Here is a 27,183-nt window from a genome sequence, read left to right on the forward strand (position 1 = left end):
ATTATCAGTTTTTATTTATTCAATATTTAATTGTTTGATTTTAATTATAAATACTGGAATAACTAAATGCGGGAGTAAATCAATAACTGTTAATTAAATGGTGTATCTCTACATGTATTCATTTTTTTCGTCCATTTATTTGTACATGTATTAATTTCCACATTTATTTATTCGTGTCCCTTTTATATATCAGTTTTTATTTATTCACACATTGAATGATTTATTCATTCTTTAATTTATTGATACTTTTGTCAGGTGTCGTCCTCCAGGTGTGCTTGAAGTCACCGGGCTTTGGCGCCCTCTAGCGTTCTTACGCTCTCACTACTTCAGCTGACAAAACAGGGACGCCAAGTCTTTACACAAACTCACGATTCAATTCTGATTCAGAGCCAATTCTACATTTTAAACCAATTCTCCAAAATGTTCTTTTCAAAGACGTCAGTGCCGAGATGGCTGTCATATATGGCGTTACTCAGCTCACAGGACAATACCGGAACCATTGTAAGGGGAACTTAAGGGCGGGGGACCACAGGATATGACGACATGTGTTGCGTATTGGACGCCCGGAAGTGGAAGAAGTAAGAGCGGGAATAAAAGGCAGAAAAAGACAATATAATTTCTTGGTGTTTTTAAGTTTAAAGTGCATTAATTAACTTAGGAGTGACAACGATGGCCTGAATTGGGTTTTTAAATAATAATGAAAATAAAAATATGTTAAATACAGTCGGTTCATTTTGTCATTGAGTACAGACGACCGTTTTCTTCACATTTTTAACAGTAAAGTCACCTATTTTAATAGCGATGCAACCAATTTTATGGACTTGGCTCTTTGGGATGTTAAGTTCCTGTCATAAACTGTATTACATGAATTGATTAACGTGGACCCCAACTTTAACAAGTTCCCACTCCCCTTTGAGACAATCTTGACATCCACATGTAATATTTACAATGTCGGTGTAAATATATATATTTATTTTGTATTTTGTGTCATTCTTAATTTGCATGGCTCAAAATAAACCATTCATTCATTCAAAACTTATTGGGGTGTTACCATTTAGTGGTCAATTGTACGGAATATGTACTGTACTGTGCAATCTACTAATAAAAGTATCAATCAATCCATCAATATATAGTATATGCCTTCAGCTCTTATTTTGAAGGCGCGAAGAGTGGAAGTGCTGACACCCCAATACGTTTTTCAACTTGTTTAAGTCGGGGTCCACGTTAATCAATTCATGGTACAAATATATACTATCAGCATAATGCAGTCATCACACAGGTTAATCATCATAGTATATACATTGAATTATTGACATTATTTACAATGATTTACATTATTTACAATCCAGGGGGTGGGATGAGGAGCTTTGGTTGATATCAGTACTTCAGTCATCAACAATTGCATCAACAGAGAAATGTGGACATTGAAACAGTGTAGGTCTTATTTAGTAGGATATGTACAGCCAGCAGATAGCATAAGAACAAGTATATACATTAGAAGTACAGTTTCTCTTGTTTTGAGGAAATAACGTTAGAAGGATTGTTACAACGTGTAAATGGAACAAAACAAACAACATGTTTACTTGACCCACTTCCTGGGAAACTGATCAAGGAGCTCTTTGTATTATTCGGTCCATCAGTGCTAAATATTATAAACTTATCACTTTCCTCGGGCACTGTTCCCCTAGCATTCAAAAAAGCGGTTATTCATCCTCTTCTTAAAAGACCTAACCTCGATCCTGACCTCATGGTAAACTACCAACCGGTGTCTCACCTTCCCTTTATTTCAAAAATCCTCGAAAAAATTGTTGCGGAGCAGTTAAATGAACACTTAGCGTCTAACAATCCATGTGAAACCTTTCAATCCGGTTTCAGGGCAAATCACTCCACTGAGACAGCCCTCGCAAAAATGACTAATGATCTATTGCTAACGATGGATTCTGATGCGTCATCTATGTTGCTGCTCCTCGATCTTAGCGCTGCTTTCGATACCGTCGATCATAATATTTTATTAGAACGTATCAAAACACGAATTGGTATGTCAGACTTAGCCCTGTCTTGGTTTAACTCTTATCTTACTGATAGGATGCAGTGCGTCTCCCATAACAATGTGACCTCGGACTATGTTAAGGTAACGTGTGGAGTTCCCCAGGGTTCGGTCCTTGGCCCTGTACTCTTCAGCATCTACATGCTGCCGCTAGGTGACATCATACGCAAATACGGTGTTAGCTTTCACTGTTATGCTGATGACACCCAACTCTACATGCCCCTAAAGCTGACCAACACGCCGGATTGTAGTCAGCTGGAGGCGTGTCTTAATGAAATTAAACAATGGATGTCCGCTAACTTTTTGCAACTCAACGCCAAAAAAACGGAAATGCTGATTATCGGTCCTGCTAGACACTGACCTCTATATAATGATACAACTTTAACATTTGACACCCAAACAATTAAACAAGGCGACACGGTAAAGAATCTGGGTGTTATCTTGATTGAACTTTCACAGTATCATGTTAGACCCGCTCGACATCCATTGCTTTCCTCCTCTCCAAGGTTCTCATAGTCATCATTGTCACCGACGTCCCACTGGGTGTGAGTTTTCCTTGCCCTTATGTGGGCCTACCGAGGATGTCGTAGTGGTTTGTGCAGCCCTTTGAGACACTAGTGATTTAGGGCTATATAAGTAAACATTGATTGATTGATTGATTAATTATTTACATTAGGTTATTTATAATCCGGGGAGATGGGATGTGAATGGAGGAGGGTATTAGTAAAGTGTTGAAGTTGCCTGGAGGTGTTGTTTTAGAGCAGTTTTGAAGGAATATAGAGATGCACTTACTTTTACACCTGTTGGGAGTGCATTCCACTTTGATGTGGCTTAGAAAGAGAATGAGTTAAGACCTTTGTTAGATCGAAATCTGGGTTTAACGTGGTTTGTGGAGCTCCCCCTGGTGTTGTGGTTATGGCGGTCATTTACGTTAAGGAAGTAGTTCGACATGTACTTGGGTATCAAGGAGGTGTAGCGGATTTTATAGACCAGGCTCAGTGCAAGTTGTTTTACTCTGTCCTCCACCCTGAGCCAGCCCACTTTGGAGAAGTGGGTTGGAGTAAGGTGTGATCTGGGGTGGAGGTCTAAAAGTAACCGGACTAGCTTGTTCTGGGATGTTTGGAGTCTAGATTTGAGGGTTTCGGAGGTGCTGGGGTTAGGGATAGGGTTTTGAAGGAGGATAGAGATTGCACTTACTTTTACACCTGTTGGGGGTGCATTCCACATTGATGTGGCATAGAAAGAGAATGAGTTAAGACCTTTGTTAGATGGGAATCTGGGTTTAACGTGGTTTGTGGAGCTCCCCCTGGTGTTGTGGTTAGTTATGGTTGTTGAAAACAAACGTGTACAAATGATGTTTAATATGTAACCGAGGGTTGATATACGTCGCCTATACTGTAGAAAACTACCAAATAACCACCACAAAGGCTCCAGTTTTACACGAGGACCACTTAGTTGATTTCCTTTGTTTTGAAAACACTGCTCAACTACATCAATCAATCAATCAATCAATGTTTATTTATATAGCCCCAAATCACAGATGTCTCAAAGGACTGCACAAATCATTACGACTACAACATCCTCGGAAGAACCCACAAAAGGGCAAGGAAAACTCACACCCAGTGGGCAGGGAGAATTCACATCCAGTGGGACGCCAGTGACAATGCTGACTATGAGAAACCTTGGCGAGGACCTCAGATGTGGGCAACCCCCCCCTCTAGGGGGCCGAAAGCAATGGATGTCGAGCGGGTCTAACATGATACTGTGAAAGTTCAATCCATAGTGGCTCCAACACAGCCGCGAGAGTTCAGTTCAAAGCGGATCCAAGACAGCAGCGAGAGTCCCGTCCACAGGAAACCATCTCAAGCGGAGGCGGATCAGTAGAGATGTCTCCAACCGATACACAGGCGAGCGGTCCATCCTGGGTCTCGACTCTGGACAGCCAGTACTTCATCCATGGTCATCGGACCGGACATCGTGTCACCACTTCCGCTGTTACCGCCTTCAAAATAAGAGCTCAAGGCATATACTTTATAACAGAACCTTAATGTAACCTATTTTATGGACGAGCCTCTTTAGGGCTTTAAATTCTGTTATACAGTATATGCCTTGAGTTCTTATTTTGAAGGCGCTAAGAGTGGAAGTGGTGACACGGTTTGGTGGAGCAGAAGTTTTGAAAAGAAAGGTCGTCGTGTAAAACTGGAGCGTCAGTGTTTATTGTGTCATTTTATACAGTAGAGTTGGCAAGTCAGCAGTGAGTTGCAGAGCACACTCCAGGCCTGAAGGGGCAACAGTGAGCATCTCCACCTGCTTCCACCCAGATTGGCTTGATTGAGTTCACCTGTTCACCTGTTCACCTGCACACCTGTTCACAACGTCTGAGCTTCAGTCAGTCAGCTTGTCAACATGCTGCTAAGAGGAAGGAAGACAGCTCCTGTGTGGACTCGGAAGACACAACTGGTGAGAAAAGCAAAGCAAAGAAGTGTTTGTTGTCTTCTTTGGATTGACTGGAATGTTGACAGAAAATCATTTCACTGGTTTAAATGTTTCAAGGACATCATTTGACTGATTTTTACTAAATTGATTAAGTTGACAAAGTGAATTCCAAAAAGTTATCAGTGATGTTTAAGTTTATTCTTGGATTGTTTAAATTTAATTTCAATCATCCATCCATTTTCTACTGCTTATTCCCTTTTGGGGTCGCGGGGGGCGCTGGCGCCTATCTCAGCTGCAATCGGGCGGAAGGCGGGGTACACCCTGGACAAGTCGCCACCTCATCGCAGGGCCAACACAGACAACATTCACACTCACATTCACACACAATCAACCTATCCCCAGGTGCATGTCTTTGGAAGTGGGAGGGGCCTATCCCCAGGTGCATGTCTTTGGAGGTGGGAGGGGCCTATCCCCAGGTGCATGTGTTTGGAGGTGGGAGGAAGCCGGAGTACCCGGAGGGAACCCACGCATTCACGGGGAGAACATGCAAACTCCACACAGAAAGATCCCGAGCCTGGATTTGAACCCAGGACTGCAGGAACTTCGTATTGTGAGGCAGACGCACTAACCCCTCTGCCACCGTGAAGCCCCTAATTTCAATCATAGCTCGGTTGGTAGAGTGGCCGTGCCAGCAACTTGAGGGTTGCAGGTTCGATTCCCGCTTCCGCCATCCTAGTCACTGCCGTTGTGTCCTTGGGCAAGACACTTGACCCACCTGCTCCCAGTGCCACCCACACTGGTTTAAATGTCACTTAGATATTGGGTTTCACTATGTAAAGCGCTTTGAGTCACTCGAGAAAAGCGCTATATAAATATAATTCACATTATTGGAAATGTTTAAGTTTATTCTTAAACCTAGTCCCTATCATCCATCCATTTTCTACCGCTTATTCCCTTTTGGGGTTGCGGGGGGCGCTGGCGCCTATCTCAGCTACCATTGGGTGGAAGGCGGGGTACACCCTGGACAAGTCGCCACCTCATCGCAGGGCCAACACAGATAGACACAGACAACATTCACACTCATATCAGTGGAAATTAATTTGGGTTGAATTGATTTAAAAGGAAAGCAAAGCATGTGTTATGAAGTATGTTTAAGAAACTGTGTTCTTTTTTCTGTTTGATTAAGACGATCAACCTAATCAACTACCACCAATTATTCAACTAATCGGCTACTCAACTATCCACTCAACTATTCTACTATCTAACTAGCGACTATTCATCCATTTATTAACACAGATAACCCAGTTTATTTGACTGCTTCCTTCCATCCATCCATCTTCTTCCGCTTATCCGAGGTCGGGTCGCGGGGGTAGCAGCCTAAGCAGGGAAGCCCAGACTTCCCTCTCCCCAGCCACTTCGTCTAGCTCTTCCCGGGGGATCCCGAGGCGTTCCCAGGCCAGCCGGGAGACATAGTCTTCCCAACGTGTCCTGGGTCTTCCCCGTGGCCTCCTACCGGTTGGACGTGCCCTAAACACCTCCCTAGGGAGGCGTTCAGGTGGCATCCTGACCAGATGTCCGAACCACCTCCAATCAAACATCAATAAATGACAAGGAAAGAGGATTGAGTTGTCTCTTTCTGTCCTTCTTGAGTCCCACTGGCCTTTCAAGTTTGGGCACAGCTGTAAAAAAACCTGAAGAACTTGACAATATCAGTGGTTCTCAAATGTGGGGGGGGGGGGGGGGGGGGTGTACCCCTGGGGGTACTTGAAGGTTTGCCAAGGGGTGCGTGAAATTTAAAAAAATAGCAACAATTCAAAAGTCCTCTATGAATATATTTATTGAATAATACTTCAACAAATGATGAATGTAAGTTCATAAACTGTGAAAAGAAATACAACGATGCAATATTCAGTGTTGACAGCTAGATTTTTTGTGGACATGTTCCATAAATATTGATGTTAAAGATTTCTTTTTTTGTGAAGAAATGTTTAGAATGAAGTTGATGAATCCAGATGGATCTCTATTACAATCCCCAAAGAGGGCACTTTAAGTTGATGATTACTTCTATGTGGATTCAGGAGGAACAGTGTGGTTTTGGTCCTGGTCGTGGAACTGTGGACCAGCTCTATACTCTCCGCAGGGTTCTTGAGGGTGCATGGGAGTTTGCCCAACCAGTCTACATGTGCTTTGTGGACCTGGAGAAGGCATTGGACCGTGTCCCTCGGGAAGTCCTGTGGGGAGTGCTCAGAGAGTATGGGGTACCGGACTGTCTAATTGTGGCGGTCCGCTCCCTGTATGATCAGTGTCAGAGCTTGGTCCGCATTGCCGGCAGTAAGTCGAACACATTTCCAGTGAGGGTTGGACTCCGCCAAGGCTGTCCTTTGTCACCCATTCTGTTCATAACTTTTATGGACAGAATTTCTAGAAGCAGCAAAGGCGTTGAGGGGTTCCGGTTTGGTGGGTGCAGGATTAGGTCTCTGCTTTTTGCAGATGATGTGGTCCTGATGGCTTCATCTGGCCGGGATCTTCAGCTCTCACTGGAGTGTGAAGCGACCGGAATGAGAATCAGCACCTCCAAGTCCGAGTTCATGGTTCTCGCCCGGAAAAGGGTGGAATGCCATCTCCGGGTTGGGGAGGAGACCCTGCCCCAAGTGGAGGAGTTCAAGTACCTAGGAGTCTTGTTCACGAGTGGGGGAAGAGTGGATCGTGAGATCGACAGGCGGATCGGTGCGGCGTCTTCAGTAATGCGGACGTTGTACCGATCCGTTGTGGTGAAGAAGGAGCTGAGCCGGAAGGCAAAGCTCTCAATTTACCGGTCGATCTACGTTCCCATCCTCACCTATGGTCATGAGCTTTGGGTTATGACTGAAAGGACAAGATCACGGGTACAAGCGGTCCAAATGAGTTTGGGTCTCTCCCTTAGAGATAGGGTGAGAAGCTCTGCCATCCGGGAGGAACTCAAAGTAAAGCCGCTGCTCCTCCACATGGAGAGGAGCCAGATGAGGTGGTTCGGGCATCTGGTCAGGATGCCACCTGAACGCCTCCCTAGGGAGGTGTTTAGGGCACGTCCAACCGGTAGGAGGCCATGGGGAAGACCCAGGACACGTTGGGAAGACTACGTCTCCTGGCTGGCCTGGGAAGGCCTCGGGATCCCCCGGCAAGAGCTAGACGAAGTGGCTGGGGAGAGGGAAGTCTGGGTTTCCCTGCTTAGGCTGTTGCCCCCGCGACCCGACCTCGGATAAGCGGGAGATGATGGATGGATGGATGGAGAAATCTGCATTTATAATTGAATCACTTGTTTATTTTTCAACAAGTTTTTAGTTATTTTTATATCTTTTTCCCCAAATAGTTGAAGAAAGACCACTACAAATGAGCAATATTTTGCACTGTTATACAATTGAATAAATCAGAAACTGATGACATAGTGCTGTATTTTACTTCTTTATCTCTTTTTTCAAGCAAAAATGCTTTGCTGTGATTAGGGGGAACTTGAATTAAAAACATGTTGACAGGGGGTACATCACTGAAAAAAGCTTGAGAACCACTGTTGTAGGCGACCATCACTTACATGATCCCACCTTCTATATTGCATAAAAATGCACAATAACGAACACGGAGGCTCCAGTTTTACACGAGGACAACTTTATTTATTTTGTTGTTCAAAACTCCGCTCCACTGCAACGTGTCACCACTTCCGCTCTCAGCTCCTTCAAAATAAGGGCTCAGGGCAAATACTTTAATACAGTTCATAACGGGAATTTAACATCCCAAAGAGGCAAGTCCATAAAAATAGGTTACAGCAACATTTTCTAAATTCACGGTAAAGCTTTACAATCATGAAAATAAAGCAAGTGTTTTTTGACATATTTTATGGCTCACAATTGAAAGATGATCCTGGTTTAAACGTAATCGTTCAGCAAGTTGACTTCCTGCACAGCAGGCTTTTGAACACAAGCAATGATAAACACAATAAATAATCGGAATAGTGACGTTCAAAATGTAAAAGACTCCATAAATGCAGAAATGCAAACGACTCTGTAAATGTTTAGTGTGTGTGAAATTAGTTTTTAGGCCATCTTGAACAAAACATGACAATGCTGGGTAATAACAACAACAACAATAATAATACCAAGAGTGTAGTGAATATGATCAACTTTAGCAGGTTTAGTGTTGAAAAATTAATCAAATGGAATTCCAAAAAAACAATCATCCTTATTGTAATCGCTATTAATCAGCCACTAAATAGGAATTATTTATTATAAATCCAGTGTTGTATTTCCAACATTATGCAGCCCTCTTCTCGGTATGAAAGAACACTTTAGTTTAACATAGTTGGGATTCTCTAAGTGGTGCACAGGCTCCATCTAGTGGCGCGTCAAAGAATGACTTAAGTGCAGCGTTTCATATTCTTATATTCAAACACAGTGTTACTGTTCAAGCTAGAGGCGGGGAAATAAAACATTTTAAATTGGGTTGCAATTCTGACATGGACGATTATACAAATCAATTAGTAAACAATCAATGTTTTTATCGTACATAAGTCATGCAGACAGTTGTAAAAGGTGTCTGACTGCAACTAGTCGCCTCACCAAAGATCCCACCAGCTGCTTTATTTTATGGCACTTGTGCTCCAGTTTTGTAGACTTTGCATTAACTTAATAAATGTGGGAATTAAATGAACTGTTTCTTTTAACAAATGCACTATTTTTAAAGTTGCAATTAACAAACACTTATTCAGTAAAAGAAAAGTAAAACTGCATCAACATACAGTTCAGGCCAAAAGTTTGAACACACCTTCTCCTCATTCAATGTGTTTTCATGACTATTTACATTGTAGATAGTCACATCAAAACTATGATTGAACATGTGGAGTTATGTACTTAACAAAAAAAAAAAAGGTGTAATAACTGAAAGCATGTTTTATATTTTAGTTTCATCAAAATAGCCACGCTTTGCACATTGGCGTTCTCCTGATGAGCTTCAACAGGTAGTCACCTGAAATGGTTTTCACTTCACAGGTGTGCTTGAAGCTCATGGAGAGAATGCCAAGAGTGTGCAAAGCAGTAATCGGAGCAAAGGGTGGTTATTTTGAAGAAAGTAGAATATAAAACATGTTTTCCGGTATTTCACCTTTTTAACTCCACGTGCTCATTCATAGTTTTGATGTGACAATGTACAATAGTCATGAAAATAAAGAAAAGGCATTTAATGTGGAGAGGGTGTCCAAACCTTAGGCCTGTACTGTAAATAAATCAAAGCTGCATAAATGATGCAAAGATTCCCACCTCTCGTTCAAACTGTGGCCAAAGAAATAAACGTGTTTGTTAAACCCCTGCCTCGTTTTTAATGACTGCCTAGGCCTGCTACGCTACTGCATTTTACATGTGGGTCATCATGGTGGTGCCAAGTGTTTTCTGAGGTGAGAAAACAAGACTGCAATGGAGGCTGAGCCAATCAGAGGCCGCCACGCTGAGGCGTGCACTGTGATTGGTTTAGTGTCGTCGGGGGGGCCATCACTGCTGTAGTCTTGATGTTTTTAGTCCACATAGCCATCTTTATGCCTCAACAAGTAATACCGAAATCTGCCAGGACCATCACAAACACATTTTGGTTATTTTTGTGCGGTTTTCTAGCCCTCCTCTGTGGCAAGGTCAGCGTCAGCGTCAGACGGCAGTCGTGCGGTCAGGAAAGGCTTGAAGAAGAAGTCGAAGCCAAACTGCAGCGAGCTGCGAGCGGCGCGCCGCCAGTCGTGTTCGATCTTGTACTGGCGGCGGTGGGGCAGGTGGGCGTCGCCGCAGGACAGGCAGCGGATGGCTTTGAGTTCGAAGACGGGCCACTTGGAGCCCAGACGGCCTTCCAGGACGGTGCTGAACTCGGCCACGCTGCCCGTGTTCAAGTGCAGGAGCAGCGACTTGAACTCGTTGCTGGCGTGCAGCACGATGTCCTTGGTGGCGTCCTCGTCCTCCACCAGCGTGCCGTCCCTGCTCTTCCTCTCCAGCGGCATGCCCACGGTGACCTCGAACTTGTAGCGGTCGAAGCGCTTGACGTGGCAGTCGTGCTTGGCAAGCGCTTTGAGTCGGCACAGGGGGTCGTGCGGGGGGAACGGCCGAGGCCCCGCCGAGGTGGGATTCCCGCAGGCGGGATACGGCTGGCCGTAGAGACAGCGCATCCAGTCGCCTACGAGCGCGGGCAGCAGGTTGATGGCCGCCTGCGCCCCGTTCTCGATGTCGGTCACGCGCACGTACTTGAAGCGCCCCGTCCAGGTGACGCGGTGCCCCTCCAGGTGCGAGCAGGTGATCTGGGTTTGCGCCATGTTGGACTCTTTCCACGCCGCGGGCCCGCAGAGGGCGCTGTACTGCGGCCAGGTGAGGGTGGAGTTGTAGACCTTCATGCCCTCGGACCTGTACACGTACATCCAGCAGAAGAGGACCACGGCGCTGAGCCACACCAGGATGAGTTTCACCACGCTGCTCCTGGACAGCGAGCGGAAGACCACGATGGGGTTCAAGCTGAAGCGCGTCCAAAGCCTCAAAACCACGGGCACCGAGCAGACGGTCAGCGTCACAACCATCTTGGTGATCTCCAAGGCCAGGAACCAGTGCAGGAGTTGCAGGACCAGCACGGCGGCCAGGCCTAAGGAGAGAACAGGAAGGGCGAACAGGAAGAGGAGGTAGCCGGCGCAGGTGCGTATGAGGCCGATGGCGGTGGCGTGATTGAGGAACACCAGGCAGAGCTCGCACCAGGTGAAGCAGACCAGGTAAGGCACGAGACACAGGTAGGTCCCCTTGAAGCCTCTCAGCTGGGCCATGCGGAACAGAAGGTAGACCAGGTGGGCGTAGAGGACGCACGGCACGCCCACGTTCAACGCTAAGGCCTCGCCCACAGGCACCGACACAAACGTCCTGCCCAAGACCCTCAGGGGCCACAGGGCGTCCGGCAGCAGGTGAGCCAGGGAGCACGCCCCCGAAAGAACATGGCTGAGCACAGCTCGGCGGGCCAACAGCTTGGCGGAGGCGTGGAGGCTGAGGAAGGCGGTGACCGTGAAGAAGAACGCCACCGCCGCCATTTCCGAACACGGGATCCACGACTTGTCCGCCACGGGGAAGGAGAACACCACGAAGACCGCGGACAGCAAGAAGTACCTGAGGAAAGGTGTGTGCAAGTGGAAATACAATTCATGGATTATTTTAATACTTCACTTCTTCAGAGCATCGACATGACACAGTTGCACATAATATACACTCAAATATCAATGTTTTAAAGACATTCACTATCATAAAAAATATTAAAAATATTTTAAGATATTTTAATAATTATAAAAATGATACATATTTAAAGATGCATAAAAACAATCCGAAAAAATATTAAACCTTTTTAAGCTATACTAATAATTATAAAAATATAATCCGCAAATCACACTTTTTTTAAGAATAATAAAACCTTTTTAAGCAATAATTATAAAAATAAGTACACATTTTTAAACTACAATTATAATTAAAAAAGCAATAAAAAAAATGTTAAGATATACTAATGAAAATTATTAAAAATACCATCCACAAACAAAAATCATACCTTTTTAAGAACAATCAAACCTTTTTTTAAGCTGTATTAAATTACAAAAATAATTACATTTTAAACTACAATGCTAATTAAAACAATAAAAATAATTTAAAATATACTAATGAAAATGATAAAAAAAATATCATCCACAAACAAAAATCCAACATTTTTAAAAACAATCCAACCTTTTTCAAGCTATATTAATTATAAAAGTTATTACACATTTTTAAGCTATAGTGATATTTATATAAAAAACATGTTAAGATTTTCCAAATTAAAATAATACACGCTTAAAGGTATAATTTTAAAAACAGTTATGCTTTTTTTTGTTGTTAATTGACCACATTTAATAGTTTTTAGAGGGGTTTCATTTTTTCCTGAATTTTGTAGGTTCACTAAATATGGTTAAATATAAATTGTAAAAATCAAATGGAAAACATATATATATATATATATAATTTTTTAAATAATAGATTTCTATTATTTCAAACACACCGATTATGTGAGGGTTCAGATTTTGCATTTCAATGATTACCCTATGAATGGTTGGATTCAAATAACTAATTAAGATTCAATAAAAGATGTTTATTTAAAAGAAATGTGCGGATTATCACCATGATTAATTTTGGGAGGATACCTTCTCATTGTAGGTCATGCATTTTAATATGATGTATAAAAAATGTTATTTAATAAGTACAACAAGGAGGAGTATACATACAATGTCTTCAGGATGTAATTTATACATATATATATATATATATATGTATATATACACAGTGGGGCAAAAAAGTATTTAGTCAGCTAGCAATTGTGCAAGTTCTCCCACTTAAAATGATGACCGAGGTCTGTAATTTTCATCATAGGTACACTTCAACTGTGAGAGACAGAATGGGAAAAACAAATCCAGGAATTCACATTGTAGGAATTTTAAAGAATTTATTTGTAAATGATGGTGGAAAATAAGTATTTGGTCAACCATTCAAAGCTCTCACTGATGGAAGGAGGTTTTGGCTCAAAATCTCACGATACATGGCCCCATTCATTCTTTCCTTAACACGGATCAATCGTCCTGTCCCCTTAGCAGAAAAACAGCCCCAAAGCATGATGTTTCCACCCCCATGCTTCACAGTAGGTGTGGTGTTCTTGGGATGCAACTAAGTATTCTTCTTCCTCCAAACACGACGAGTTGAGTTTATACCAAAATGGATACATGGATGATACAGCAGAGGATTGGGAGAATGTCATGTGGTCAAATGAAACCAAAATAGAACTTTTTGGTATAAACTCAACTCGTCGTGTTTGGAGGAAGAAGAATACTGATTTGCATCCCAAGAACACCATTCCTACTGTCAAGCATAGGGGTGTAAACATCATGCTTTGGGGCTGTTTTTCTGCTAAGGGGACAGGACGATTGATCCGTGTTAAGGAAAGAATGAATGGGGCCATGTATCGTGAGATTTTGAGCCAAAACCTCCTTCCACCAGTGAGAGCTTTGAATGCTTGACCAAATACTTATTTTCCACCATAATTCACAAATACATTCTTTAAAATTCCTACAATGTGAATTCCTGGATTTTTTTTTCACATTCTGTCTCTCACAGTTGAAGTGTACCTATGATGAAAATTACAGACCTCTGTCATCATTTTAAGTGGGAGAACTTGCACAATCGCTGGCTGACTAAATACTTTTTTGCCCCACTGTGTGTGTGTGTGTGTGTGTGTGTGTGTGTGTGTGTGTGTGTGTATATATATATATATACATACATATATAAACTACAGTTAAAGAAATGATGAGTTGGTTTACTATTGTACACATACATGGATGAAACCCTTTAATTATATATTAAATATTATGTCAGATCATTAAGTATTGTTATTCATTATATCTGATTGAAGGGGCAGGACTTTAAGCTTTTGCCTCTCCTTGCATCTTTTCAAACATTCCCTTTTTTAATTTTATTTTAATATGTTTCTTCAGAGAGTATTCAATTGGAAAAGCTATTTTGTTGAATTGTGGACAGAGGGTATTTGTTTTTGGTTTATTGTGATCGAAATCAAACAGATGGACAAAAAGTACTAAGCATCAATCACCAAACCAGTGACACAAAATTACAACAAAATCATAAGAACGACAAAAACTTTTTGGCATTTACTATCCATCCATCCATTTCCTACCGCTTATTCCCTTTTGGGGTTAGGTGGGGGGGTGCTGGTGCCTATCTCAGCTACAATAGTAAATCCACCCATCCATCCATTTCCTACCGCTTATTCCCTTTTGGGGTTAGGTGGGGGGGTGCTGTGCCTATCTCAGCTACAATAGGGCAGAAGACGGTGTACACCCTGGACAAGTCGCCACCCCATCACAGGGCCGTGTTGTCTACGGTATAGCTCGGTTGGTAGAGTGGCCGTGCCAGCAACTTGAGGGTTGCAGGTTCGATTCCCGCTTCCGCCATCCTAGTCACTGCCGTTGTGTCCTTGGGCAAGACACTTTACCCACCTGCTCCCAGTGCCACCCACACTGGTTGAAATGTAACTTAGATATTGGGTTTCACTATGTAAAGCACTTTGAGTCACTAGAGAAAAGCGCTATATAAATATAATTCACTTCACTTCACAATAGTAAATCCTTCTTTGTAATAGTCCCGATATTAGATATAGCTCAATAGCTGGTTGCAACCAGGTAGTGCACTCAATTGCTGCACAATGTGATGAATCAACAATTAATTCCACACAATTATGTAATGTTGATTATTGTTGTTTTTATGTCCACAATGAGCTTTACTTACAAATAAGGCTCCAAGTGAGTCCAACCAAAGTTGGTCTCAGCCTGCTCCACATCCAGACCAGGTTCAAAGTGAGCCAGCAGGTCAGTCAGAGCTCGGAAGTTCTCCCAAGCTTTGGAATTCTGTGAGAAAAGACACTGTTAGATCTCCTCTTCTTGTCCATTGTGAGGCAAGTAGAAGATGGCTGACCTGGAATACCCGCAGTGTGCAGATGACCATGGAGAAGAAGGAGAGGTAGAAAACCAGCAGAGGGATGAGGAAGATGAAGAACTCAATGGTGAGGTTGGAGATGATGAAGAAGAAGAGGAGTGCGTTGACGTGATGCGTGGGGATGAGGGCGCTCAGCCACTGCATGCCAGCACGAGACGCCCAGTCGATCAGGTGCTCCTTGATCTCCAGGAGGGCGTGCAGGGGGAACTTCAGCAGCTGCTTCCAACATGGAGGAGTAAGGGAGTCATCATGAACTTCTCACTTCTTTGGAACCAAAACAAAACCCCCCCACAACATTTAAACCTTTTGATGTAAGGGCAGCTCGTCTGGATTCTTGACAACATCGTCGTCCTCGTCGTCTTCATCGCTGGTGGACACGGCCGCCATGGCGGGAGGCGGCGCTAGTCCCTGAGCGTACTTCTTTGTCATCTCTACAAATTCATCCATCCCAACATGGGAGACGGCTGCAAAGACAGGAACATCCGTTTTCCGTTCGGGCTCCAGTACTCTGGAATGCCCTCCCGGTAACAGTTCGAGATGCCACCTCAGTAGAAGCATTTAAGTCTCACCTTAAATGCTTCTACTGAGGTAGCATCTCGAACTGTTACCGGGAGGGCATTCCAGAGTTCGGTCCTTGGCCCTGCACTCTTCAGCATCTACATGCTGCCGCTAGGTGACATTATACGCAAATACGGTGTTAGCTTTCACTGTTATGCTGATGACACCCAACTCTACATGCCCCTAAAGCTGACCAACACGCCGGATTGTAGTCAGCTGGAGGCGTGTCTTAATGAAATTAAACAATGGATGTGCGCTAACTTTTTGCAACTTAATGCCAAAAAAACGGAAATGCTGATTATCGGTCCTGCTAGACACCGAACTCTATTTAATAATACAACTAACATTTGACAACCAAACAATTAAACAAGGCGACACGGTAAAGAATCTGGGTATTATCTTCGACCCAACTCTCTCCTTTGAGGCACACATTAAAAGCGTTACTAAAACGGCCTTCTTTCATCTCCGTAATATCGCTAAAATTCGCTCCATTCTGTCCACTAAAGACGCTGAGATCATTATCCATGCGTTTGTTACGTCTCGCCTCGACTACTGTAACGTATTATTTTCGGGTCTCCCCATGTCTAGCATTAAAAGATTACAGTTGGTACAAAATGTGGCTGCTAGACTTTTGACAAGAACAAGAAAGTTTGATCACATTACGCCTGTACTGTATATACCTTTATATACATACATATATACCTGTACTAGCTCACCTGCACTGGCTTCCTGTGCACTTAAGATGTGACTTTAAGGTTTTACTACTTATGTATAAAATACTACACGGTCTAGCTCCATCCTATCTTGCCGATTGTATTGTACCATATGTCCCGGCAAGAAATCTGCGTTCAAAGGACTCCGGCTTGTTAGTGATTCCCAAAGCCCAAAAAAAAGTCTGCGGGCTATAGAGCGTTTTCCGTTCGGGCTCCAGTACTCTGGAATGCCCTCCCGGTAACAGTTCGAGATGCCACCTCAGTAGAAGCATTTAAGTCTCACCTTAAAACTCATTTGTATACTCTAGCCTTTAAATAGACTCCCATTTTAGACCAGTTGATCTGCTGTTTCTTTTCTTTTTCTTCTATGTCCCACTCGCCCCTGTGGAGGGGGTCCGGTCCGATCCGGTGGCCATGTACTGCTTGCCTGTGTATCGGCTGGGGACATCTCTGCGCTGCTGATCCGCCTCCGCTTGGGATGGTTTCCTGCTGGCTCCGCTGTGAACGGGACTCTCGCTGCTGTGTTGGATCCGCTTTGGACTGGACTCTCGCGACTGTGTTGGATCCATTGTGGATTGAACTTTCACAGTATCATGTTAGACCCGCTCGACATCCATTGCTTTCCTCCTCTCTAAGGTTCTCATAGTCATTATTGTCACCGACGTCCCACTGGGTGTGAGTTTTCCTTGCCCTTATGTGGGCCTACCGAGGATGTCGTGGTGGTTTGTGCAGCCCTTTGAGACACTAGTGATTTAGGGCTTTATAAGTAAACATTGATTGATTGATTGATTGATTAAAACTCATTTGTATACTCTAGCCTTTAAATAGACTCCCTTTTTAGACCAGTTGATCTGCCGTTTCTTTTCTTTTTCTTCTATGTCCCACTCTCCCTTGTGGAGGGGGTCCGGTCCGATCCGGTGGCCATGTATTGCTCGCCTGTGTATCGGCTGGGGACATCTCTGCGCTGCTGATCCGCCTCCGCTTGGGATGGTTTCCTGCTGGCTCCGCTGTGAACGGGACTCTCGCTGCTGTGTTGGATCCACTTTGGACTGGACTCTCGCGACTGTTGGATCCATTATAGATTGAACTTTCACAGTATCATGTTAGACCCGCTCGACATCCATTGCTTTCCTCCTCTCCAAGGTTCTCATAGTCATCATTGTCACCGACGTCCCACTGGGTGTGAGTTTTCCTTGCCCTTATGTGGGCCTACCGAGGATGTCGTAGTGGTTTGTGCAGCCCTTTGAGACACTAGTGATTTAGGGCTATATAAGTAAACATTGATTGATTGATTGAACATCCGAGCATGCTTCCAAACATGGCGGCCATCTTTCACCATGAAGCACATCACTCCAACTACGGTGGATCTTGAATTACGAAGCCACTCCTTCTACCAATTTTTCAATTTACGAACCACCAACTGAAAGAAAATGTGCGCACCTAGCATGTGTCGTGTATGTACGCAGCGCAGCCATTTTGTGCCCGGCAGCACATCCATTGTGCGCAAGGTGATTGTTCTCCGGTGCTTATTCAGTCCTGTCGTTAGCTGCTGTGCTCATTGCTACGTTGTGTGCTTTTTCAGTGTTTTCTTGTCTTTTTATAGCATTTTCTCGTTTTGCTAGCTCAATACGAGTCCAAAGAAAGCAATGGCCAAGCGACGTGTGGATTGAAACATTCAGGAAGTATCTACTGCCCCTCCCTTGTACCAAAAAGATAAACAAATAAGGTTAAGTGCTTCACGGTGGCAGAGGGGTTAGTGCGTCTGCCTCACAATACGAAGTTCCTCCAGTTCTGGGTTCAAATCCAGGCTCGGGATTTTTCTGTGTGGAGTTTGCATGTTCTCCCCGTGAATGCGTGGGTTCCCTCCGGGTACTCCGGCTTCCTCCCACTTCCAAAGACATGCACTTGGGGATAGGTTGATTGGCAACACTAAATGGTCCCTAGTGTGTGAATGTGAGTGTGAATGTTGTCTGTCTATCTGTGTTGGCCCTGCGATGAGGTGGCGACTTGTCCAGGGTGTACCCTGCCTTCCGCCCGATTGTAGCTGAGATAGGCGCCAGCGCCCCCCGTGACCCCAAAAGGGAATAAGCGGTAGAAAATGGATGGATGGATGGATGTTAAAGTTGTATTATTAAATAGAGGTCGGTGTCTAGCAGGACCGATAATCAGCATTTCCGTTTTTTTGGGCGTTAAGTTGCAAAAAGTTAGCGGACATCCATTGTTTAATTTCATTAAGACACGCTTCCAACTGACTACAATCCGGCGTGTTGGTCAGCTTTGCTGTAAAGCTCAATACTGACGCAGATTTGAGTACTTTCGGCAGGCCTCGCGGTGGCTTTGCAGTATTTTCTGTTTTATACATTTATTTATATGTAATCTCCTTTCTGCTCTAAGCTGGAGGAGGAGGGGCAACAAATGAACAAGTGACCACATGGAAGGACTGACCATTTATCAATACAATAATGTTGTGTTTTCTTTCCCTCTGGCATTGAGTAATAGTAGATAATAGGGTTTAATGGCCTAGTCCTTCAGTGCAGCTGGATATGGTGCAATAATGTGTCAATATTGTCATAATCATGCTTCTCCTGTACGGCTACACAGCTTACCTTTTTATGGCCCATGGGTATTATCTTCGACCCAACTCTCTCCTTTGAGGCACACATTAAAAGCGTTACTAAAACGGCCTTCTTTCATCTCCGTAATATCGCTAAAATTCGCTCCATTCTGTCCACTAAAGACGCTGAGATCATTATCCATGCGTTTGTTACGTCTCGCCTCGACTACTGTAACGTATTATTTTCGGGTCTCCCCATGTCTAGCATTAAAAGATTACAGTTGGTACAAAATGGGGCTGCTAGACTTTTGACAAGAACAAGAAAGTTTGATCATATTACGCCTGTACTGGCTCACCTGCACTGGCTTCCTGTGCACTTAAGATGTGACTTTAAGGTTTTACTACTTACGTATAAAATACTAGACGGTCTAGCTCCATCCTATCTTGCCGATTGTATTGTACCATATGTCCCGGCAAGAAATCTGCGTTCAAAGGACTCCGGCTTATTAGTGATTCCCAAAGCCCAAAAAAAGTCTGCGGTCTATAGAGCATTTTCCGTTCGGGCTCCAGTACTCTGGAATGCCCTCCCGGTAAAAGTTCGAGATGCCACCTCAGTAGAAGCATTTAAGTCTCACCTTAAAACTCATTTGTATACTCTAGCCTTTAAATAGACTCCCTTTTTAGACCAGTTGATCTGCCGTTTCTTTTCTTTTTCTTCTATGTCCCACTCTCCCTTGTGGAGGGGGTCCGGTCCGATGACCATGGATGAAGTACTGGCTGTCCAGAGTCGAGACCCAGGATGGATCGCTCTTCGGGACCCAGGATGGACCGCTCGCCTGTATCGGTTGGGGACATCTCTACGCTGCTGATCCGCTTGAGATGGTTTCCTGTGGACGGGACTCTCGCTGCTGTCTTGGATCCGCTTGAACTGAACTCTCGCGGCTGTGTTGGAGCCACTATGGATTGAACTTTCACAGCATCATGTTAGACCCGCTCGACATCCATTGCTTTCGGTCCCCTAGAGAGGGGGGGTCGCCCACATCTGAGGTCCTCTCCAAGGTTTCTCATAGTCAGCATTGTCACTGGCGTCCCACTGGATGTGAATTCTCCCTGCCCACTGGGTGTGAGTTTTCCTTGCCCTTTTGTGGGTTCTTCCGAGGATGTTGTAGTCGTAATGATTTGTGCAGTCCTTTGAGACATTTGTGATTTGGGGCTATATAAATAAACATTGATTGATTGACTGATAGGCGCCAGCGCCCCCCGCGACCCCGAAAGGGAATAAGCGGTAGAAAATGGATGGATGGATGGATTTAATTCTTTATTCCTAATCATTGGGGACATGCAGTTTTAAGAGTGCACCACATGGCTAGTGACAGTGTGTGCGTGTCAGAAGAGCGGCTGAAAAGGAGGACAGTTCAGCTATTTCTTGTTGTGTTGGATTTGTTATTAAATAGAAACAGGACAGCGCCCCCCGCGACCCCGAAAGGGAATAAGCGGTAGCAAATGGATGGATGGATGGATGGATGGAGGATCTGTCCCCTCCTTGCTATGTTTGTTTGATATACAGTACTGTGTAACGCTTTTTATTGTGTTCAAAGTGTACAAACCTTTCCTAAAATATGGACATTTTCAAGGATGGAACCCATTACTCATGTTTACATTTCTTATGAAGAAATGTGCTTCAATATATGAACTTTTCTATTTACGAACCGATTTTAGTTTTTACATCGAGGTTCCACTGTAGCAGCTGCCTAACAGCGTCAGTCAAAACCAGGCATTATCTTTTTAACGGAGAACATCTGATACAACGGGTACCTACTGAAGTGTCCACAGAGCCTGAAAAGTAGTACAGTATTTTGGATGCTACTTACACTCGCTGGTGACCATGGTCTCCAGCACTCTCCTTTGTTTCTTAGCGGAGCTGTTCAGAGGCCCTGGGGCGACTGGTTTGTCTAGAATGAGAGGAAAATAGCACAACATACTTCAAAGAGGTCAAAATGTACCTAAAAAGTTAAATAACCAGACTTTTTCCTGCGTTCAAAATTGCGTGGCGGCCGCCTCCAGCTAATTATGTGCTGCCCTCAGCCAGAGTGATTGATATCGCTCAACACAGCGTAAAGCTCCAGCTGTGTTGATTGAGCCATTGATGTCCATCTGCGGAAGATACGTGTTTTAACTGCAGTTGCAGCGTTGCGCCACAATAGACCCGCTTGAAATACCTGCCAACCCTCCCGATTTTCCCAGGAGACTCCCGAATTTCATTGCCTCTCCCGATTTCCACCCGGACAACAATATTGGGGGACTTTTAGTGTCCTCTCTCACTCCTTAACAACCGCATGCTGTCCAGATATCCGCTTTTCCTCCATACAAACAGCGTGCCGGCCCAGTCCCATCATAATGTAACGTTGGACGGGTTTAACAACGGTCTTTACTCGAAGATGTCAAGAAACGCTGACACATGGTATGATCTTTTAACTAGATTAATGATGAGGTTAATTCCAAGCACACACCATACTTGCCAACCTTGAGACCGCCGATATCGGGAGATGGGAGGGTGGGGGGGACGTGGGGCGTGGTTAAGAGGGGAGGAGTATAATTCATCAACTGGAGTATTTCATATATACCATATTTCCTTGAATAGCCGCCGGGCATGTAATATGCACCCGCCTTGAATTACTGCCGGGTCGAACTCGCTCCTCAAATTTATAGGCGCATGCTTACTTTTACCGCCGGGTCAAAGTCGTGACGTCACGAGTGACGCTTCCCCTGTTGTCATTTCCAAAATGGCGGAGGAGTTTTTTTTTTAACTTTTACTATGTGTAAACCAGGGGTCTTGTTCCACAGCCATGCAAATCACACTAATGGTTGTGATATAAAACAACTTGTCTTTAACATTCTTACTAATATGCGCCACACTCTGTGAACCCACACCAAACACATTTCTGGAGAACATTGGCTCTGTAACACATTATAAACGAAACATAAGAATTACCCAGAATTCCAATGCAGCCATGACTCTTGGCTATATTATACACCGCGCTAGCACCAAACCCCAGTCCCCCCCCACCCCCCTCCTTGCGCCAGTTGAGGTGGGCGGGGTTGGGGGCGCGTGTATAATATAACCAAGAGTCATGGATGCATTGGAATTCTGGGTAATTCTTATGTTGTGTTTATAATGTGCTACAGAGCCAATGTTCTCCAGAAATGTGTTTGGTGTGGGTTCAGAGTGTGGCGCATATTAGTAAGAGTGTTAAAGTTGTTTATATCACAACCATCAGTGTAAAAGGTATGGCTGTTGACCAAGTATTCATTGAAATCTTGTATGAGAAGCAGCGATATGCATGCATCCAACCAGCACACAGATAGCATGTTGTAGAGCAGTCGTCCCCAACCATCAGGCCACAGTCGCAGAATAATTATTATTATTATTTTTTTTTTTTACATCACACTCAAATTTTTACTGCATGCCATTGGTGAACGCAGGGGTGAGAAGAGGTTTTAAAATTATTAGCGCCTGCTTACTTTTACCGCATGCCTTGAATAAGCTCAGAAGTGAGAAGAGGTTTTAAATTAATTAGCGCCCCGGTGGCTATTCAAGGAAATATATATATATATATATATATATGTATGAAATACTTGACTTTCATTGAATTCCAGCTATATATATTTATTTTATTATATACATAAATAAAATAAATAGTTGAATTTCTGACTGCACCTATCATAAAAACAGTTGTTCTACTAACTGTACTGTGCTTGCTGGTTACTAAAAAAAAACAACAACAACACTTACCTTTCACTATTTGAGTAACCTTTGTTCTCCCATTTGCATATTGGCGAGCGAAATCCCAATCCGGGAACATATCCTTCACGGATTTATTGTAGACGTCCGCAAATGAGAACGGGATGTTGCTTCCAGCTATCAGCATAGCCATCTTTGTCTCAGCATAAGTTACACCATTGGGTCTCCATTTTGCGAGGTGGCCCATAATACTGGGTTGTGAACGATGCTGCGCTGCGGACGCTTTGTGCTTCGCTGACTGACCGTTCATGACTAAATATCCGTTCGGCCGCCGTTTTCAATGGAGAAGTCTGTTCTACAAAATTTACAGGCAACATACCCCTTCCTCTTCGAAGTCTCCTGGAGAAACTGAAATTCTTGTTTCCAATCGTTCTGGAACTTGCAAGCATATTTCTTCATTTTGCTCGTCGACGGTGTAATATATTGGGTTGGAGTCAATAACCAGGCGACGTGATGACGTTACGTTTTTTTACTGTGGGCTTCAGAACAGACTCCCTAATGCATGTTCCTTGACTGCACTTAAATGTAGAATATATTTACATTCTATTATATTCTATGTACAGTAGATGGCAGTATTGTCCTGTTTAAGAGGGTCACAACATTGCTGAGTCAGGTTCTCATGGAGCTGGAGGCCACGCCTCCTCCAGCTCCGCCTGAATTTCAGGAGATGTTCGGGAGAAAATTTGTCCCGGCAGGTTTTCGGGAGAGGCGCTGAATTTCGGGAGTCTCCCGGAAAATCTGGGAGGGTTGGCAAGTATGGCATACACACACACACACACACACATGTGAATGCAAGCATACTTGGTCATCAGCCATACCGGTCACACTGAGGGTGGCCGTATAAATAACTTTAATACTGTTACAAATCTGCGCCACACTGTGAACCCACTTCCAAACAAGAATGACAAACACATTTCGGGAGAACATCCGCAATGTACCACAACATAAACACAACAGAACTAATTCCCAGAACCCCTTGCAGCACTAACTCTTCCGGGACGTTAGAATAACATCTACGGCTTTTGGAGCTCAGTGAACAATTGCGCACACAACAAGAAGGAGACGAAGCAGAAGAACCAAGAAGAGACATGGCGACGACGAGTAGCAAGAAGAAATACGCTTGCAAATTCCAAATTGGAAAAAATAATTTCATTTCATCCAGGACAGCTCGAAGGGGAAGGGGTATGCTGCCTGCCCCTCAACCCTGCCCACCACATCATTCAAAGTGGCCCCACCACACAAGCTAGGAGCCCATTACTCTCTTATGCAAGTGCTTAGGCCACAGGTGTCCAACTCATGGACCGGGGGCCAGACCTGGCCCGCCACATCATTTTATCTGGCCCGCAAACACCTGGAAATGATTTGTATCAATAAAGTACTTCATATTTTCTTACTAAATGTAATGGATTCTTTTCATTTGGACAGAAAAAAAATTATGTACTGCTTGAAATTGCATGCCTTTTAAACTTTAATAGTATCCATTATTGCAACAAATATTACAGTATATTATACTTCCCAAACATGTTTTGTCTAAACAAAAATAAATACTTAAATATGTGCTTGACTTCTGATTTTACAGCAAACTACCCATCCAATGAATAAAAATGACAATACATTTTACGGTGTTTTTTACAGCATATTACTGTAAATAAAATAAAAAAATCAAATTTTGGGCATTAAAACTTTGGCGCATGGTCAGGATTGTACCACCTCCACCTCAATTTGAGGCAGGAAAAACCCTGTAAAAGTGTGCAGTTATGAAGCACAACAACATCCACCTTTCATCCAGTACATGACCTGCATCCACATGTTTTGATTGATACCGACTTTGTAGTGGTATCGAAAAAGGCAGCCTGGGGGTTTGATTTTTTCCATTCAGCAAAAAATGAAATTATACCAAAAAAAACTCCCAACAAAAAAGAATGAAGAGAAAAGGCTGAAATGTAACAGCTGTCCTGATACCGTTAATGAGATTGGACCGAGGTCTGGTATTAGCGACCTGTGCTGTGGATGCCGTGCCGGCACAAAGATGAAGGAGCACAGGAGAAAATTTAAGCCTGCAATTCCCTCTGTACTCATGGGGAACGTGCGGTCTTTGGCAAATAAATTGGACAAATTCTTCGACCTCCAAAAGGAGTAGGCCGTGTGCAGCATCATGTGCTTTACGGAGACTTGGCTGCATGCGGACTTCCACAACATATCTCTACCTGGCTTCACAACCTCACGGGCAGACAGAGACACACTCCTGAGCGTTAAGAAGAAAGGCGGTGGGATTGCCATGTTGATGAACGAGAGGTGGTGTAATCCTGGACATATTACTGAGTGTGTTTGTATGCTGGACATCCAACTTCTGGCTGTTGGAATTACAACATATTATTTACCAAAGGAGTTTACTTCTGTAATTTTCATCGGAGTGTACATCCCTCCTTCTGCAGACCAGGCTGCTGCTTGCGACACCATTCGTGCCGCTGTTGCTAAGCAACAGACCAAACACCCCGATGCCCTTACTCATTTCGGGTGACTTAAATCCTGCTACTTTGGACTCAATTTTACCCACTTTTTACCAATATATGCGGTGTGCTGTGTGTTTTTTTTTTTAACTATTTCTTTTGTGGATAATTAAAGTTTGTCTAAGTCTAAGTCTCATACTGAAGGACGTTACTAATATTTGGCCCCCTCGTGCTCCACCACCAAAATTGCAGAAAGCCCTCTGAGTTACCTCCTATCATCATACCTTGATCTGTGCGGACGTGTTCTACGTTCTCAAGCATCTCTGCAACAGCCACCGACTTCTTCCTTTCCGGGTTCAACTTCCAGTACATGAGCAGGGCCGCTTTCCGAACTCCCCTCTCAAAGCGTGTTTCCATGCACAGCTTCCTCACCTCGTTGTAGTTTTCTAGAGTGATGCCTAGAAAGCAGGACAACGTCAGCAGCACATTGAGAAAGTGAGAAGAGGACATCTTTGGTGTACCTTTCCTGGAGCCTAAGCACTGTTGCAGCAGCTTCACGGCGTCCTTGCGGCCCTGTTTGGCAGCCTGGACCAGCCAGGTGACGGCGGTGCAGTTGTTCAGCTCCTCATCTCTATCTTGTGCCAGAGCCAGGAAGACGCGGCCCATCTGGACGCACCCAAGGACACGTTAGCGGTCGCTCTGGAGCAACACTCGTGATGAACTGGCACAGCAAGTCCGCCATATGCTTGATACTGACCTTGGTCTGCGATTTAGCATCACCTGACTTTGCCCTCTCCGCCACGTCCTCAAGACTGACCTCCTCCTCTGGATCCTCTGACAGGACACAGAGAATGATTGCAGTGAAAACTACATTAAACATACCGTAAATTCCGAACTAAAAGCCGCTACCTTTTTTCCTAGGCTTTGAAACCTGCGGCCTATAAAACAGTGCGACCTATTTTGGGATTTTTCTTCACTAACAGCCGTAATAGTTTCATAAACACAAGCAAAAACACTGAAAACATGCATTATTATTTGTGCTATCGCACCATCTTTTGGACAAGTTTGTTCACTCCAAGTGCCGCAATCTACAGTATTTCTTCCGTTTAGTGCAGGGGTCGATCGACTGGTCGATCTCGGAGGGTGTGTAAGTCGATCTCAAGCCAGGCATTAAAAAATAGACATAAAAATGAGCAATCATCAATCATACCAAGACTTCACTTTCGTCAGTTGTTTGACATTCTCGGCACCCGAGGATCTTGTGAGAGGATGCTGGCTGCTGCGAGCTCATATTTAAGAAAGAAATCACTAACAGGGCGGACGCAGAGAAACACATTTTATTTCTAGAGACTCCGTACCTACTGTCAAAACTCTAAAGACCGACTGCACAGTTCCTGTCTTCACCATAAAAGACCTGTTTCATCCTGCCTGTGCTAACAAAATAAGAGTCTCAGAAAGCTAGCAAGCTACGGAGTTTGATGCCAATGTATTTCTCCCCCGCCCTCAGCGACCGCTTTCTCACTTGCTTGCCCACCCGCACACTCACTGACGTCACTCACCTGCTGCCAGACATTAAAGGGCCACACACATATGCTACTCTCATAACAAAGTGTTTAAAAACGAGTATGCAAATTGGACAAATGAGATGCCAAATCCAACCACTTTCATGTGGTATTGGACGGAAAGGAGGACATTTTTTTTTCCTCCATTTGAAAATGCGGACATTAGCACCACTGTCTAATTCCAATCAATGCAAGTCATCAGAATCAGGTAATACACCAACTTATATTCTTGTCTTCATGAAAGAAAGGAATCTATGTGTGTTAAACATGCTTGTATTATCATTAAACACCATTAACTTGTTAACAAAAATGTCTCTTTCATAAATAAATAAATATAAATTATAAATATAAATCAATCAATCAATCAATGTTTACTTATATAGCCCTAAATCACTAGTGTCTCAAAGGGCTGCACAAACCACTACGACATCCTCGGTAGGCCCACATAAGGGCAAGGAAAACTCACACCCAGTGGGACGTCGGTGACAGTGATGACTATGAGAACCTT

The 27,183-nt window shown here is 43.9% G+C and overlaps 1 protein-coding gene across 3 annotated transcripts in view; it reads right to left on the reverse strand.

Moving 5' to 3' along the window:
- Nucleotides 1–8,103: 8,103 nt before the first annotated feature.
- Nucleotides 8,104–27,183, reverse strand: part of wfs1b (Wolfram syndrome 1b (wolframin)) — a 36,229-nt gene continuing 17,149 nt past the window's right edge. Inside the window, exons 3-10 of one of the 3 annotated variants that reach the window (XM_061899780.1) lie at nt 25,871–25,947; nt 25,635–25,779; nt 25,398–25,571; nt 20,733–20,813; nt 15,340–15,497; nt 15,016–15,255; nt 14,830–14,948; nt 8,104–11,625 (exon numbers count right to left, since the gene is read on the reverse strand). In XM_061899780.1, the coding sequence (XP_061755764.1) occupies nt 10,113–11,625; nt 14,830–14,948; nt 15,016–15,255; nt 15,340–15,497; nt 20,733–20,813; nt 25,398–25,571; nt 25,635–25,779; nt 25,871–25,947 (2,507 nt within the window). In that variant the 3' untranslated portion in view covers nt 8,104–10,112. Of the gene's footprint in view, nt 11,626–14,829; nt 14,949–15,015; nt 15,256–15,339; nt 15,501–20,732; nt 20,814–25,397; nt 25,572–25,634; nt 25,780–25,870; nt 25,948–27,183 lie in introns of all 3 variants that reach the window. The other 2 variants (XM_061899778.1, XM_061899779.1) reach the window with 2 other exon arrangements.

Source organism: Nerophis ophidion, linkage group LG05 (genome assembly GCF_033978795.1).
Source record: "Nerophis ophidion isolate RoL-2023_Sa linkage group LG05, RoL_Noph_v1.0, whole genome shotgun sequence".
Taxonomy (NCBI): domain Eukaryota; kingdom Metazoa; phylum Chordata; class Actinopteri; order Syngnathiformes; family Syngnathidae; genus Nerophis; species Nerophis ophidion.